Source organism: Falco naumanni, chromosome 11, assembly GCF_017639655.2.
Source record: "Falco naumanni isolate bFalNau1 chromosome 11, bFalNau1.pat, whole genome shotgun sequence".
NCBI lineage: Eukaryota > Metazoa > Chordata > Aves > Falconiformes > Falconidae > Falco > Falco naumanni.
In genome coordinates this window covers 33,663,625-33,680,382 of record NC_054064.1, presented here as the reverse complement: position 1 = coordinate 33,680,382, position 16,758 = coordinate 33,663,625, and the positions used below count along the sequence as shown (strand labels likewise).

General features: G+C 50.4%; 1 protein-coding gene across 1 annotated transcript in view; it reads right to left on the bottom strand.

Annotated features, from left to right (window-relative positions):
• The window catches only part of IL12RB2 (interleukin 12 receptor subunit beta 2), a gene marked incomplete at its 5' end in the record, with an annotated part of 24,474 nt that extends 7,716 nt beyond the window's left edge, over positions 1 to 16,758 (bottom strand). The window contains 13 exons of the mRNA XM_040611028.1: positions 285 to 384; positions 1,002 to 1,089; positions 2,326 to 2,463; positions 3,269 to 3,421; positions 3,501 to 3,602; positions 4,908 to 5,108; positions 6,364 to 6,580; positions 9,768 to 9,847; positions 12,524 to 12,668; positions 13,327 to 13,466; positions 13,669 to 13,844; positions 15,425 to 15,539; positions 16,344 to 16,758. Of these exons, the coding sequence (XP_040466962.1) occupies positions 285 to 384; positions 1,002 to 1,089; positions 2,326 to 2,463; positions 3,269 to 3,421; positions 3,501 to 3,602; positions 4,908 to 5,108; positions 6,364 to 6,580; positions 9,768 to 9,847; positions 12,524 to 12,668; positions 13,327 to 13,466; positions 13,669 to 13,844; positions 15,425 to 15,539; positions 16,344 to 16,758 (2,070 nt within the window). The remainder of the gene's footprint in view (positions 1 to 284; positions 385 to 1,001; positions 1,090 to 2,325; positions 2,464 to 3,268; positions 3,422 to 3,500; positions 3,603 to 4,907; positions 5,109 to 6,363; positions 6,581 to 9,767; positions 9,848 to 12,523; positions 12,669 to 13,326; positions 13,467 to 13,668; positions 13,845 to 15,424; positions 15,540 to 16,343) is intronic.

Sequence of the window (16,758 nt, the reverse complement as noted above, 5' to 3'; positions counted from 1 at the left end):
TTGTGTGATGGGTATCCCGTGACCTCCCGCCCCCCGCATAAGCATCCCTCCGCACGGCAGCTAATGCTGCTACAAACGCAAGCTCTCTGTGTTGTTCTCATGTTTAATTTGCCCGATACATCCTACTGTCGAGCATGACGCGAGAGCTTATCCACTATCAGAGATAGCTGGATTTGCTTCATGAAGAGATTTGCATGGCTCTGATTGCTTTTTTTTTTGCTTTTTTTTTTTTTTCCCCCCCTGAAGGTGGTAGGATTTGAAGAAAAACAAAAAGTACAATTTACCTTTGTAGACACGTAGTTCTTAGCCCATGTAGCGTTAGCTGGGTCTGGAATGGCTTTGCTCTGCCACTGCGGCATAAGTGTGGAGAGGAGCGAGTGTAACCTGCAAATTGAATAAGTGCAATTAAGTGTGAATTCTGATACCTGCAGAGCAACCTGGGACGTGCTCTTTGTGCATGTGATCGCCAGGTTTAATCATGAACCTGCCATAGCAGGGACCTACGGAGGCGGCACCGGGTGGCTGACGGGGCAGTGCAGCTCTTGAGTGGAGGGAGGTGCTGCCCAGCATCCTCCTCCTGCCAGATGTGTGCCAGATGTCTGCCTGTGATCACTAGCACAACCTCTATGTATCCAGAGCTTGCTGGCTATGGCCGTGAGCCCCAGCCCTGGAAAATCTGGCTGCGAACATGTGTGTGTTGCTCTAAAATAAACCAGTTTTTAATCCCAAGGTGTAACTCTACTCCCGGGTCAATGGCCAATGATCGTACCCCTTCAGTTTTGTTTCAGCAGAAGCAGACCTTGAGCTCTAGGTTAAAAATTCACAATATGTATGAAATAAAGCTATATTTTACGCTTGACGGGTGTTCTTCTTGTCATTTATGTACTCCAGAACCTTTATTCAGAACAATCCTCACTGTTCCCCAAGCTGCCCTGAAAGGACACGACCATCCCTTCTAATAACAATTCCGTGTTTTATTGGAAGGTAACGGATCCACTCACGCTTTTCTTGCCGGAGGTACAGAACAAATGCAGGCTGAGAAGATGAAGACGCCGCAGGTAAGCACAACAGTCAGCCAGCCCCCAGCACCTGAAATACAGAGCGCCCATCATTCATCTTTATTTAAAAAAATAAAAGATTTAAATACACTAGCTCAAGTCAGGCAACAGTCATGGCCTGACTAGTGTTTGCACCCAGAAAACATATCAACTTTTTTTGGTTCAAAACCAGGAATCTGGATGGACTGCTGGGGACAGCAGTACTTTGTGATGTGGAGATGTCTAACCACGTCTCTTGAGATACGCAGCTCATGATCCAGAGCACGCAAGTACCAGTGTCTTTCCCGGTACTCAATTAAGTATCGATGAGGACGTGCGCTCGGGGTGCTGCGTGCAGTGGGGGGGTGAGGTAGGAAAGATCTTGCAAAACCCATCACGTTTAATCAGCTGTCAGTGGCTGACTGCCTCTCAGCGGACACCTTGGCTTTGCTGTGCTTGCACTACCTGCTTGAAACGCAGCTGTCATAAATCCAGCTTTTAGACCAGAAACTTTTTTTAACTTGTCTGGATTGCTTTAATTTCCTCTCCAGCCCACTTTCCTGGATTTCTCCCGCAGTCCCACGCTGCTGAGACAAATTTCCTAACGTACACAGCTGAGGTTTTTGCTGGGGAGGAAATGCAGCACAGCAAACTTTCTGATGCTACCTCAGCATAAATTTTATCAACCCCTTTCTGAGGGTTTAGTGATGGTTTTCCTTGATCTGGGCTCAAAGCAAATTTGATCTAAGCAATCCCATCTTCCAGGGCAGAAACTCCAACCGCTGCCACTAGCTGTGGTCAGGAGTCTTTGGGAGAAGGTCTCTAGAAGGGACCGGACCCCACGAGGTGGATGTGCGCGGCGGGAGCCCCGGGATGCCGTGCTCCTTGGGAAGGCTCCCGGACAGCGGCTTCAGTGGCTCGGGGGGAGCCACCAGCGCGGGGAGATGTGGGGGGCAGCACGGGTACCTGTGCCAGAGCTCAAAGCGCACACATCTGGGCCAGCAGCTGGAGGGGACCAAGCCCTTCCCCCTCCACAGCCAACCCTCCTGCTGGCCTTCAGCCACTGATAAACTGCAGGGCTGATGCCTTGGCACAGAGCTGGGAGCTTGGAGGCAGATTGATGCTCCATTTTAAAGCCAGCTGAAACTAGAAACCTACAGTAATCAAACAACAACCAGGGATCTTTGCTAACTAAAGAGAGGCAGGAAAAGCATCTCTAGCCTGCGGAAAACAGGGGGCCAAGGGCTAGGAGCTCTCCTAGCCCCACGTCCTGGCAGGGGCTCATTACTTTCCAAGCAGACGAGCTCGCTGTTGCCCCAGGGCCCCTCTCCGGCAGCAGTGGACGCCGTCATGCCGAGGGTGTACAGCTCCCCGGGTTGCAGGTCGGCCAGGTACCACCAGCGCTGCGCAGTCACGTTGGAAATGGCTGCAAGGAAAAGCGGGAGATGCCAATGGAGCACCTAGCACAAATTTTTACTGTGTTTAGCTGGGATGAACTGGCTTTCCAGAGCTCGGAACGTGGGGAGGTATCTGCTCCTTTTAATTAATTTCCTTTTCTATGGTACTGAATCGCTGGAAGGGCGGTGGAAGAGCTGGGGCTGTGGGCAGACCTGTGCTGCCGTGTGAGCTGCGCGCGCCGGCCCCGGCTGCTGTCGCTTGGCGAGTTAGCATTTCAGGCTAAAATGAGGTTTGTATGGTGGAGCTATGAAGCACCTGTTAAACACTGCCACGCAACTTCTGAATCAAGTTAAGGAAAAAAAATAATATTGAGTGGAAGCCTGGGAGTTACGCAGGCAAAGTGGGAGAGGGCTTGGGTGGGAAAAGCAGGTGTGGGGATGGGGCGCGTGCTGCCCGCCCAGCGTGTCTCGCGTGCGTAGCGTCTGTTGGTGGAGGCCACCAATATGAAATCTGTTATTTTACCCTGCCAATAATTATAGAGGTTCGCATTGGTTATGACTTGAGAAAATAGTAATAATAAATACATTTAAAAAGCAAGGAGCAACGTGATAGATGCCACGCTCAGAGTAACTTGGAGGGACCTGACTGAAGCTGGAAGCGCTGGGGCAGCAGGGCTGCTGGGGGCGGCAGCAGAGGGGCTGACGGAATCTCGCTGGCAGCCCTCCTGTGAGTCCTTGACTTCACGGAGCTCTCTGAAGGCATCTCCCTCTCCCTCCCCTCTACCCTCCACCCACAGCGCGTCCACAGCGCCTTGGTCTTCACCAGATACCTACTGTAGACATCTGGGGCTGCCTGCCCATCCTTCTGCAGGTAGATGCGGTACCCCGTGATGCAGCCCCTTTGGTGGTGCGCAGGGATGTCCTCCCACGAAACCAAGACGCCGTTTGCCTGCGGTGTTGCGTACATCTGGGGGCCGGCTGATGGTGCTGCAAAATGTAAGACTGACTTTTAAAGCTGCATTTCAGCTAGGTTAAAAACATCTGGAGGAGTATTACTGCGATTTACCTTCTGCTCTTGAGTATCCCCTAACTGATGCCACTCGTCCAGCTCCACCCCGATAGAGTGCAAAGACGCTGATCTGGTAGCACACATTATCTTTTATGTGCTCTAAATAAAGAAACAAAAAGTGGATGGTTACTGGTTAAAGTATTCACAGCTGTGGCTGAAGTATTTACATAAGCTGCTTAAATCTGAGATTAATCTTTTGATTATTAATGCATCTGTCATAAAAGAAGGAAGAAAAATCTTTGTGATCTCCTCATCGCTTGGCAGAGCCCTCCTGTGCATCAAGCAAGTGAAGCTGGTGCTCCTGAAGGGCAAATCCTTTTGTTCCTCTTGAAGCAACAGCTGCTGGCAGACCGGTACCCTCTGAAGGAACCCTTGGGCCCCAGTTTGTGCTGCAGGTAAGGGCAGGAGGTGAACAGTGATCACCCAGCTTATCGCAGGGTTTGGCTATGCCTGAGGTCCCTTAGGAGGCATGAGAAACTCACACCCTGTTTCTTCCCCATGATTTCATGTGAGCATCCTCCTCCGGGCTGCTCCTGCCAGTCGGGGGCCAGCAGGAGCTCGTGTTGCTGCTTCCCAGAGCAGAGCACGAAGCCATGGCGTGAGTACGCTGCTTCTGCCAGCTCGTTCGGGAGTGGGGATGTAACTACCTCGGAGGCACAGCTCCGGGACAGAGGGTAGGAAAGACTAACGAGGGGAATACTCGCTGTCACCCTCCACATGACTTCGTACTAGTCGGTGCGCAGAACACTGACACGTAGTGCTGGCTGGGATTAGTAACCAACAATTAGTAGGAAGGAAATCGTCTTTTCTTGAGCCTTTGATCTCTTGTACCTCTAGCTGGCTTGTTTCAGTCTGGCGGGACTGGGGTTTTTTAGAGACTTTTTACTAATCCTGATACAAACCTCAGCTGCAGAGCTCAGCCCAGAGTGGCTGCAGATTATTTTTTTTTCCTTCTATATCAAAAGCTTTAAAAGCTGTCATTTCTTATGCTGAATTGATAACAATTAGAATTGGGCTTGTTCTTTAAAAGGCTGTCAAAATAAAATGGTGCCTTTGTGGTGACGCAAGTCGAGGCGGACTTAAAAGAAACACTATGTCTGCGTGGCTGGGTTCGGACAAAATGGCCTTTATTGTTTATAGAAATTATTTATGTATCTTAGACAGTGCAGGTGTCAGACCCTGATAGGTTTTTGTGTCCTCCTTCTTGCTTGCTATTTGCTGTTGCTGTAGGTGCCCGTATGCTGCGGTTCTAAGTTCCGATTCTTCACACCCTGTTTACATACCTGACAATTTGTGGCTGTCTTAAAGGTACACGGCTAAGTCTTTGAGGTCAACTAACTTACCTGCAGCCCCGCTGCAGACCCCAACATGCCTCAGGCGTGTCCTACCCAGCGTGGCAGTTACCTGCTATCCGTGCGGACCGGTTGGCTGCTGGAAGCTTCACCCAGGCTGGGGGGGGCTCCAGGCGCTGGCTCCTCTGCGCGGCCGCCCACTCCACCACGTACCCGCTGATGGACGCGGTCGATCTGATGGGCGGCTCCCAGCTGACGAGGATGCTGCTATTTCCCATGGCTACGGCAGTCACCTTCTGAGGAGGAGGTAGATCTTACAGGGGAGAAAGAGCAACCAAACAAAAAACACACCGTCAGCACAAACGTGCCTTAACCTTGGGCGGGCTCGGTAAGTTTGATACGTGTTTTTTACTGTGTCTCATCTAGTTCAGCACCCTGTGAAGTATAAAAATAAACTGCAATTGAAAGAAAAGGTCTTTATGCAAGGGTGACCTCTATGACGATAGGAATAGAGCCACATTCTTGTATTGTCCCATGGTGCAGCGGTTTGAGCATCCCCAGCGCTGCTTGTTTGTACCGTCCCCAAACCCTGAGAAGATGCTGTCATGAGACTTAACTAAGTCCTTGCTCCCGTGATAGAGCCACAAACATGCAGCATCTCCGTGACACCAAAGCTACTGCTTTTACAGCCAGGTTACTTTATCCTGCAGGAGAAAGTGTTGGGGAAGTCGTCAATTTTTTATCCCTAGTATAAACCCAGCACTTTTCTGAACAGTTTTTCTGACGAATACAGTTGAACTGAGCCCACAAAGCAGTTCTTGTCCTACTTGCCTCCAAACGATCAGATACCAGCGATATTTCTGCACTAATCCTATCTCTGCTTAACAAAGGTCTCCTGTGCCCAATGCACCCTGCGAGCTGAGGAGCCGTGCGTCCACCCCTGGAGGAGGAAAGCATCCCGCCAGTGTTCCGTGCCGCACTGGGAAAAGGTGAGGCAACAGCTTTGCTGCTGCTTTACTGATGTTACACCAGGACAAGCACAAACAGCAAAATGCTTCTTTAAATGAACAACCTGAGGCTGTGAGGCTCTGTTGTGCCTGGTACTGGCACAGGAAATTTGGGGTTGGGTGAGCTCAGGGAACACTTGTTAATTTTGCTGTGTGGCTACAGCAGAGTGCAATTTCACAGGAGATAAAGCTTGTGTGATTTCCCCTTACCATCACCTTCTCTTCAGTCCTGCTACCTCCCTCATGCAAGAGAAAAAAACCCACCCTTTTTTTGTGTGGTTAATTTTCTGCTGTGTCAGGTGCCTGGGTGGCTGATGGTGTGGCTTACCTGTGTCGGCGGGAGGGGCGGAGGTATAATTACATCAGTATTAACGCAGGGCAACCTAATGTGTCATGAAACTGCCCCCCGACCACATCACAAACTGAATCCACGGATCCCCGAGGATTCCTTGAGATGGGAATGAGCACACGGCGGAGGGACCTGCACGCTGCCGTGGTGCATGGTGCAAAGCAGAGCACTGGTGGCATTACCAGTGGTCCAGACCCAGCAGAAGCCCTTACCCTGGGTGCCCGGCTCGGTCATGATGGATGCCGGGGGGGACCTGCCCCTCGAGTTCTCGGCGGTGACGGTTATCTTGTAGCCCACCCTCGGCGTGACTCTGGCGTAGCTGGTTTGGGTGGTATGGTGTGCTTCTGCCGCCAGGTTCTGCTGGCCCAGGGCTTCAAAGGTCACTGTGTACTGCAGGATTCTTCCTCTCGCCTCTGCCTTGCTCAAAGCCTGCGAGGAAAATGCATTTGTTACCCTCTCCTGACAAGCAAAGGCCGCAGAAAGGTGCCGGGGTGCCGTGCCGGGGTGCCGCAGCAGGCTGCCCACGGAGGTTCAGACCTGCTCCTGCAGGATGCTGTTGGCTGTTTGTGAACCGAGTATTTCACCTGCTTTTAAACAAACCTATGGCCACAAAAGGGGTCTTTGTGCCGTACCATAAGCCCTCCTGAGCGAGGCTTTGGCAAGCTGGCACTCATGGGGACTGCAGTTCGCCCACCCGTGCAGGGCAGGGGGGAGGTTTTCCCCCAGCCCCCTGCCTGGCAGCGGCTGGTGGCTGTGGAGCATCACCCTAACCCAGATGCTGAAGCCGCCCCATTTAAGTGAGGAGCTCTGAGAGAAAGGTAATTTTTTTCTCTTCCTTTTCTGCTCTTAATAGTGCAGAGGTTATGTGCAGCAGTGGTGCCACATGCTGGGCTGCAGCACACCCCGGCTGATGTTCTTTGGTAACCGATTATCAGGTGCTACGTCCTTCTAAAAGCTGAAGGAAGCAAGCAGTGCTACAGAGGTTGCTCGCTTGCTTGTGGAGACTGCTTTCTTCTGTAATACTTTTTTTTTTTTTTTTTTTAATAACTTAATATCTGTTGGCTCGCAGTACAAATCTTGCATCTCCCCCCCAGTACCAACCTAAGCATACATGTTTGTAAGTAAACATGCGCTCTTATTGTTACACAAATAATGCTTTTTCCAAAGAAAGCTAGTGTCCTTGCTGCGCAACTGCCCCTTTCCACCATGATTTTGCACATTTGTGTAAAACCTGTACCACGTAACAGCCTGTCGTGATTTTTCCCTTTGATTTTGCCGCTGCACAGCCTGCAGCCTGTACTCTCCGTTCCCAAGCCTTATCCCAGCTCTGCCACTGCTCCGCCTTTGGCAGTGCGTGGCCCCTAGCCGCGTGAAATGGGTTAACTCATTTGGTATGAATTGGTGTAACCTGCTCATCTGAACGGGAGGGCCATGAGCACGCATTTACCTGAGAGTCTCTCTTCAGGCTGCATCTCTTTTTATTTCCTATTTATTATTCCTGTTTCATTCCAGCTTAGTAAAGCTCTTTTGCTGCGAGCCGCTGACTTCCCAAGCAGCAGTGTAGCTGGGGGCAGTGCAACACGCAGCCTTCTCTTTCCTGGGGTCTGAATGCAAGCCATGCTTTTCACAAGGTGTGGAAAAAAAAGAGTATGAACTGCACAGCTGGATTTGTGAAAATGAGCCGGCTTTTATTCTGGGGGGGAAATCTGGATTTTTACTGAAAGCTATGACAAATAATTATTTAAATTTAATCACTCGGAATAGACATCTCTGCAGAGTTGCTCCGTGCTGTCCTGTGTGACACCTCCGGCTGGTTTTTCCACGCCGGGTGTTTGCAGTTGTGCTCTCAGTTTCAGTTTCCTGCGGTTCCTATGCAGCAAGTTCATTTTGTTTGGCTGCTTTTTGCCATCAGAAAACAAAAACAGGAAGAGAAAAAAAACCACTTTCAAAAATAGGAAAATGTTTGCACCGTGACAATGGCTTTGGCAGCGGCTCAGGACCAATGCAGCACTGGAACTGCTCCGCAAGCCTGCTAAAATTATACTGGTGATCTTTTCCTTGGGACTTGTGTGAAAATAGGAGAACATATATTGACGGGACATGGTGCTGAGGCCGAGTCTTTTGCTTTGTAGCTGTGGTGAGTGCTATAAGAGCAATGTATTGGACCTGTTTTATGAACGATGCTGCAGGAAGCCTGCTTTGACACAGTCCCGCCAGCTCGCTGCCACAAGGGACGCCTCCGAGAGGTACGCAAGGGCTGGAGTCACATAATGACAGGAGAATTCTGCTTTCCCTTATGGCATGGTGCTTGGGGGGATGGGGAGGAGGTATAACAGTAATTGGAATGTTATCTAGAGATTGCAAACTGGAAGTCAAAAATAATTCATGCTTTTTAAAAAAAAATATGTATCTTACTGGTGGTGAAATAAAGCCACCACAGCAAAATGCCCCACAATCTGTAAATTCCTCTTGGATGTGGCTTTGAGGTTTGGGCTGGTAATGCTGGAGAAACTCAGCACTGGTAACAGGGCTTGGTTTCACTGGGAGCACCAGTATAGCAGACCTGGCGTAAGCCTTTCCCCTGAGCTGGGTGGTGGTGTATGGTAGTGTGGGATTTTTACCCTATAGCTGGGTTTTAATCTGAATTCTTTCTGAAATTTCCCTGGTGGGGTCTCAGCCCTCCGCTCGCAGGAGGCTCTGCTTGGCAGCCACCAGCCACCGGCTTTTTTCAACTCTGCGTTTGTCCCATTTCGGATCTGCAGCTTGGTTATCAGCAAACCCTTCTGCACGCAGGTCACCCGGCACCTGCTTCACACCTGCAGAGAAAACCAGCATCTTCCTGCTGCAGCTGCACGGCAAGAGCCCCAGCCAGCCGTGCCGGGGGTGCCCACGGGGCCCTCAGCCTACATCCAGCCCAGGGGTTTGGGGAGTATGGTCACCTTAAAGGGCTATAGCAATAAGTTGCCTCTTTTGCTTCCCCAGTTCTTCATTGCTTTGTTCTTCGTGTAAGCAAAACAGAGCTCTGAAGGAAGCTCATATCCAGAAGCAGAGACGCAAAGAACGTGGGACATGGCATGTGGGGAAGGTGGGACATGGTGTGTGGGGAAGGTGGGACATGGTGTCCTCCTGCCCTCCCAGACCTTCTGTCCTGGCTGTGTGTGGCCAACGCGGCAAACAACGGCAAGGCGGAGGACAAGGAGAGGGAGGTATTAATTAGAAAACAAATTAGGAAGTGTGTAAGGCTGTTACCTGTCCCCTTAGCTATACGGTGAGGGTCACAGCCTTGTGGAAAGGGGGAGGGAATGTGTGTCTTCCATAGGTGGTAACTGAGCTGTGGTACCTCCACTGATGCCATGGGCTGGGAACGCTTCACATTTGCAGCATGACAGAAAATTTGGGGAACTGGAAAAGGGAAATTGCAGGTGGAAAAGAGTTGCTGAACCTCCCAGGGGAGGCAAGTTGGGCAGCGGAGCTGGTCCGTGCCCCTGTCACAGGGGGCTGGCAAGAAGCCTGTGCTCTCCTTGGGTTCAGTCCTACCCTGCGAACGCGCAAGGCGGGGTTCCCCCGCTAACCCTGCTGATCATTCCTGCCTCCGCTTAGCTTGCGCTGAGCTTACCTTCCAAAACAGAGAGATGTTCTGCTGCTGGGAGTCCATGTCCTGCTGCCGGTACCAGACGTCTAGGATCCCGGTTGGCACTGGCACAGGAGGAGAAGGTGAGCAGCATTAATGGCTGTGCTTTGAGGCAAAACACAACACTGAGTAGGCAAAGGAGGTAAAAACCCCCAGACAATTACAATTTTGGATTTAAAATGCCCCTGAAATGATGCAACATGTAACAGCCCGTTGGTGCCGTGGCAGCTGGAGCTGGTGCTCATGAAGAGAACAAGCCATAAACCCGAGAGAGGTTTTTTCTCTGCTTTACCCATTTTTTCCCCCTGAAATTTCTTTTAAATTTTAAATTTCTAATTTTAAATTAAATTCTTTTAAATAAAGTCCTTTTTGCAGGACGTTACCCTGCCCGGCTGTTCGGGACGGCTCCCGAGGAAGCCTGCACACCCAGGTGACAGGAGCAGCTCTTCCCTGCGCCCGAAAGCTGAGGCCAGTTGGGGTCCTGGGGGCTGGCTACATCAGCCCTGAAACGGGCAGCCTCGGAGGGGGGTGGGGGCTGTGTGGGGTCTGTGAGGTCTGGCTGCCTGGCTCTAGGCAATAAGTGTCTCCAACAGCTGGTCAGGTGGGACCCCCTCAGGGGTGCCTTAAACCCCCCGTTCTTCCCACAGGTCTCCTTGTGGTCGCAGGGTGACTGGGAGCCCTTGGTGTTTCGGATGAACCTTCCAGACTAAAGCCAAAGCGAAGTCCCGGCTGCAGAAACCGGTAGATGTGCCTCAGCCGTTCAGAATCGGGGGCGCGCCTACAGAAAGGCAACGTGCCAAAAGGTAACAAGGCTGGGTCCCTCGGGGTCCCTCGGGGTCCCTCGGGGTCCCTGGCCAACATGAACTCATCAGACTCCAACAGTCGTTGCTGCTAACACCCCGAGCAGCGGGCAGCTGTTGCACAGCCCAGTTAGAGCGGGGCTGCCGGCTGCCTGCTCTGTTCAAAGGCAGACGAACCCCTCAGTGCCAGCAGTGTCAGGAGCAATTTCTCTTGTATTAAGTGCAAACAGCGACTGGTGCAGAAAGAATAAGCAGGACCGACAGAAGAAATAAACCCAGAGCACACTCGCCGTGAAAGAGGGAGGAAGGGGCAAGCTCAAAGCAGGGGGGGGCGGGGGGAAATGGGATTGCACCTGTCAGACTCCAGCCTGGATTTTGTATTTCATTTCATGTGTGAGCTGCATGAATTAGCGGAGGGGGAGAAAAAATGCTCACTTTAAACAGTGCTTGCATAAAGCAAGTATTGTGGTTGGTGACGCTTAGAGAAACAGAACTTTATATATATAAAAATTAGAATTTTCTAATATAAAATTAGAAAAAAAATTTCCTTCATCGAGAAGGCGTACTCCTGAGGCTGCAAAAGGCCAGGCTCATGTGTAGGACTTCAGCTCCCTCAAGGACGGGCAGCTGCGGGGTGCCAGGGCTTCCTGCCCTTGCTGTCACCCAGCCTGGGGACAGAAACGCTCCCCCACTCGCTAAAGATTCTTGGTTTGTACCACCGGCTGGGCAGAGGGGTAATGGCCACAAATGCCGTGGCAAGCCCAGGGTGCATCGAGAAGGGCGAGAAAACTGTTTAGAGGAAAGCGGGGGAGGGAGGGAAAATTTCACACCTTTTGCATCAATCAGTGCTCCTTACAGAAACTGGTGCTGCCAGCAGTGGCGAACAGCGTGAGTAACAGTGGCGCTCGCCTGAAAAGCTGAGAGTAATTCACAAAAAAAGAGCGATGAAAGCTAAAGAGGAGATGAAAGGAGAGGATGCCAAAGCAGCTGATGCATCCTTGCTGAAACACAAACTTCTGAGAAGCTTTCTCCTCTTGCAAGAACTGAAAGTCCCGTGGCACGCGCGTTTGTGCCGCTCCAGGGGCAGGCAGGGGTGTGAGTGGGTAGCTGGCATTGCAACTGGTGGGGCTGGTGGTGCTGGTGTCCCTGGAGCCTGTCGGGCTCTCCTCTGGGGCAGAAACGCCCTTTCCTCACCGGATTCCTGGTGGGATCTCTCCTGAAGGCCAGGTTCTGCTCCGCCGAAGCCACGGGGGTCCCCAGTGACTCCATGGCGTGGTGGAGGGCTCACCTGGGCAGGCTCCAGGTGAAATAACTTCTCTACTTGGGAAAAGATGAGTTGGCAGAATTCAGCCCACTGGCCCCTGCAGAACTGAGAGCGCCCAGGCAGTTTCCCAGCCAATTCACCCAGCTCCTCCGCGAGCGGCCGAGCAAGCTCCGGGTGCCCCAGCACGCCGCCCAAGCTGGGGGGTGTTAGCACCAGCGGGAGACAGAGCAGTCACCCAGGCTCAGCTATGGGCTTGTTGCGGGAATTCAGTGAAACGCTCAGGTATGAGCCAATACGAAGTATTTTTCTTTCCCCAGCGAAGCTGCACAAACTGCCATTCCCAGGCATGCCGCGATGCAGCAGGACACTACGGCTCTGGGAAAATCCCTCCAACCTTCCGCAATGTCAAATAAACACATCCTCCGGACCTCCTCGGTGCGCTCTTGCAATTCCTGTTTTGCAAGAAACCTGAAAGGCTCCTTTTTTTTTTTTTGTTCATTAGAAAAGCAATTCCCTTACAGAAATTACTTCCCTTTTGGCTCTGGATCTGGACCTGTAGAGCCTCTGCAAACCAGCCAGCAAAACCCCAGCAGTGTTTGGGCTGCATTAGCTAAATTTTCCACTTGTAGGCAAATATTAGACTTGGGCTTAGTGGAGGAGATGCCGTCTGGTGTTACCTGCTTCGGGAGTCCACGTCTGGTACGTGCGCCAGTTGCTCCACAGTCCTCGCTTGGGGTGAATTTTACAGCTGACCTGAAACTCGTAGGCTGTGTGAGGCTCCAGACCGTGAAGACTGCATTTTTCACTGTTTAAGCTTTCAACCTTTAATGAAGATAAAGGACACATAACGTTAAACTCACAAGGAACTAGAGGTTGAGGCTGAATTACCAATGCCCGAAGGAAGCCCAGCCAGCCAAAACACGTCTTCAAAAATCAGCGGGGAAACCCCTGACCGGAGGCAACCTGAACAGCTCAAAGAATGAAGCAATGAATCATCGGGCTTGCAGCTCTTCATCTGAAAAAATCCCTCATTTAATTATGTGAAGATAACAAATTTTCACGCGTCTTACTCAAATTTAAGCAAAACTTTTGCCACTCAAAATAAAAGCGGAGGCTTCCCACCGACACGGGGGTGGGCGCCGATGCGGGGCAATGGCACGCCAGTAGCCACCAGTGGCGGGCAGCGCTGACTGTGCTCCAGGAAAGCGGTGGGTCGGACGTAACCTCTGATTCTTTGGTCCATCACACGGACGCTGGACATGTGGGGAAATACTCATGCATGCGCTTTTTTTACAGGATCAGTGTTTTACCTTTGTTCGGTTTTAGACCAACGATCACTTTTGACCAGTAGGCAGTAGTTTTTCTTACATATGGTGTTAAAGAGCAGAGAAAGGTAAATTTGGGCAAATTTGATTTTAGTAAGAAATAATGATATTAAAGCAACCTCCAAGGATCGTAACCTCCTTTGTTCCAATGTTACCATGCTCCAAGTGTGCCTGGTAAGCGGACGGTATCTCAGCCTGCAGTGCCGCGCTTGCGCTTCACCGTGCCAAAAGAAGGTGCAGTTGGTCACAGAAGAATTTTCAAATTCCACAAGAAAGTTGGGAGGATGTGGTTTCACTAGCAGCAAAAACAGAAAGAAGCAAAGAGCGCTCAGATATGCGGCGTGGTGCGGAATGGGAGGTTACGTGGAAAACAGAATTACTGGTTTAGACTGGATGGATGCTTTTTCTGAGTGGTTTAAATAAGAAAGCGCTCAACATGTTTTCAGGTCTGTCTAAAGGGCCAGGGCTAACTGAAAAGCGGCAAGTAATGCATTTACCTATGTCTATTAACATGAACACCAGCGGCTGTGAAAAAGCACTTCCCAGCTCATTGGAGGCAGCAACCACAACAGTGTAAGTACAGTCAAAATTCAACTTGCTGAGAGCCAGCGAGCCAAACTTCTTATTCAGACTTTTTTCTGAAACACATAAGACATCCGTCCCATTTGATAGCCTGGAACAGAAGGAAAAACGCTTGGTTAATCTCTCACCTACGCCAAGACAGCTCAGCCCGGGCTGGCGTGCCGTGGGGCTGGGGCTGGTGTGCCGTGGGGCTGGCGTGCCGTGGGGCTGAGGTGCCCAGCAGCATGTTGGCTGCTGAGGGAGGACCACGGTGCTGAACACCGGGTAGGACACCTGCCCCTGGACAGGTCTGTCCGCTCAAGGACGGTGGTGATGGTAAATACTCCTCCAGCTAAATCAGGTTTTGGGTTTAACTGCAGACAAAGGAAATACTTCTGGATTTCCCCTGAGCTGCAAGTATGCGCGCAGGTTCCTTTTGATGGTATAGTGGCTACCTAATATTTCTATATGACTGAGCGTAGGTGTCGGTACACAGAATCTGGGGGGGATGATGGATTTTGGTTGCTTTTTTTGGTTGTTTTTTACATGTTAGTGGTTAAAAATACAATTTATCTGTAGTCTAACGGTCAGGGTGCATGGCTTCAAACACAACTTCTAATTCTCAATCTGTCATTCAACCATTGCCTTGGGTAACTCATTTAGCTTCTCTCTGTATTTCCTTCCACCTGAACCAGAGACAATTGTATCACATTGCTTCAGGCTGATTTTTTGTATTTTTTAATATATTTAATAATTCACTAGCCAGCACTGCTCGCTCTCTCTGTCACAACAATTACAGGACTCCATACCTGCATTTCTCTGCTCTTCTGCATGTTACCCAGCTATTCTCCTTCTGCTTAAAGAGCAGCAACAGGTTTCTACAAGCTAGTAAGAAAGTTACTGCTACTTTGGCCGACAGAAGCAGGTGAAGAAGCAGCAGGTGAAGAAGACCGAACCTTGCAGGCCAAGGAAGCGGTCGACATGCAGCACCTTGGGAACAACTGGGGGTGAGTTCAGCCTACCCTGCGTCTTGCAAAGAGCAACACTAATTCATTCTACCCAGAAATAGAGGTTTGTAATAAGGTTCCTTCTCTGCACGGTGAGTCCCAAAGGTCCCCTAAGGTGCCTTGACGGGCTCTGCCTTGCTCCTTCCCCACAGACTGCCGCAGGAGTCACCACAATCTATTTCAGCGAAGGCCCAGCAAAACCAGAGCAAACAAAAATACAGGTTGGGTCTAAAACAGGAAGCAAAAATAACACATTTCCAAGCAACGTCCCTCTCTGCCTCCTCAGCTAAACTCCAAGACAGTGAGCAGCTCTGCTGGCAGGGTTTCTGGTGCAGGCACTGCCAACCATGAAGGAGCCCTGCCACAGGAAAGCAGCAGGTTGGAGCAGCCGTTTCCAGGTGGCTCCCCTGGCTAACCTTCCCTTTCCAAAAGGGAGCCGTGCCCTGGCAGACCCTGCTCACCCGCTGAACCCCGGCGGAGCCCACCCACCGCGATGCGGCACACGTGGATGCGGGTGGAACAGGGGCTTCAGCTGCTCCTGCGGCTTCTGCCATCGTGGCAGCCTTGGGCTGACTTGGGTAATGCTTTGATAAGGGTACAGCTTCAATAAATGACGTAAAAATAAAAAAACCCCTCGAAGATATGAGTGTAGGTACTGCAGAACCTATGTCCCTGCGTTACTCACTGTACCACGTATGTAGTGTTGATGTAGGTGAGCCTGCCTTTATCCCAGGTGCAGGTGGGATGGCCGTCTGTCCCGTACTGGATACACGACACATTTCTTGGCTCATCTGGAGGATCTTAAACAGATATTCTTATCAGAGTCTTCCTTAAAGATGTTGATAGGAGACATCTTAAGAAACCGTAATTTTATGTTGATTCCCCCCCTCCAGGAGCTGATGGACAAGTAAGTGCAAAATATTCAGGCTGATAATTTTCATATGGGAAAACAGTGGGGTCTGTGATCTCTGCAGCCTGCTGAGGCTTCTGATGCTTAAGTGAAACCCCAGTGGCTTTACTAAGGGTGTCAGATGAATGCAGGCTCTCCAGACCGGGCACCACAAGCTTTGCTTGAAGCAATGAACCATTATTATAATTTTCTAAAAAGGAAAGGAAAAGAAAAGAAAAGAAAAGAAAAGAAAAGAAAAGAAAAGAAAAGAAAAGAAAAGAAAAGAAAAGAAAAGAAAAGAAAAGAAAAGAAAAGAAAAGAAAAGAAAAGAAAAGAAAAGAAAAGAAAAGAAAAGAAAAGAAAAGAAAAGCAGCACTGATACAGCAGATGACTGCTGCAGCAGTATCAGCCCATGAGGCTGGAAGAAAATCTAAAATGTTCTTAGAATTTTTCTTGCAAGTCCTGGAGAGACTGGTGGGTGTCAGGGGTAGGACAGGAGGGAGTATGATATTGGCTCTGAGCAGGCAGCTTTATTTAGCATCTCTCCGTTTATGAGTAATGCAGTTGCAGAGCTCCAGCTGGAATATTTGAAACACAAAGCTGCTAAATGACAGCACCTTTTCTGGAAAAGACCACCCACTGCTGGTTTCTAACACCTGTCTCAGAGGTACCACAGGAAATGTTTAAGAACAAGGAATAATTAAATTCTCCTTACTTCCAGATTCGATATCGATGCCACAAATGAGTTTTTTCTTGTATTCACAAACTATTTTGCATGTAAACATGTGTTTGCCGTATGTATGGACTGGAAACCTGGTGCTTACTGAACTGCTGTAATTGCGAATCAGCTCAGAGCCGTTAAAGAAAATGGCTATCCTGCACTGCTCAGGGTACGGCAGGGGCCTCAGCTGGCACAAGAGCGTGATGCTGGTTCCAGGCTGGACGTGAGGAGCAGTGTTAGCAGTCATGGTCCCCTTGTCACATATTTCTGCAGCGCCGACGGGAAGTTTGCCAGCAGTCACGTTGCCTTTACTGCACGCTTCTGCAACGGGATGGGAAAACAAGCCTTTAATGCAAATACACTGCTTAGCTCGTAGGGCGTGCTGCGCTCCAGGGGGGGCTCCCCATGT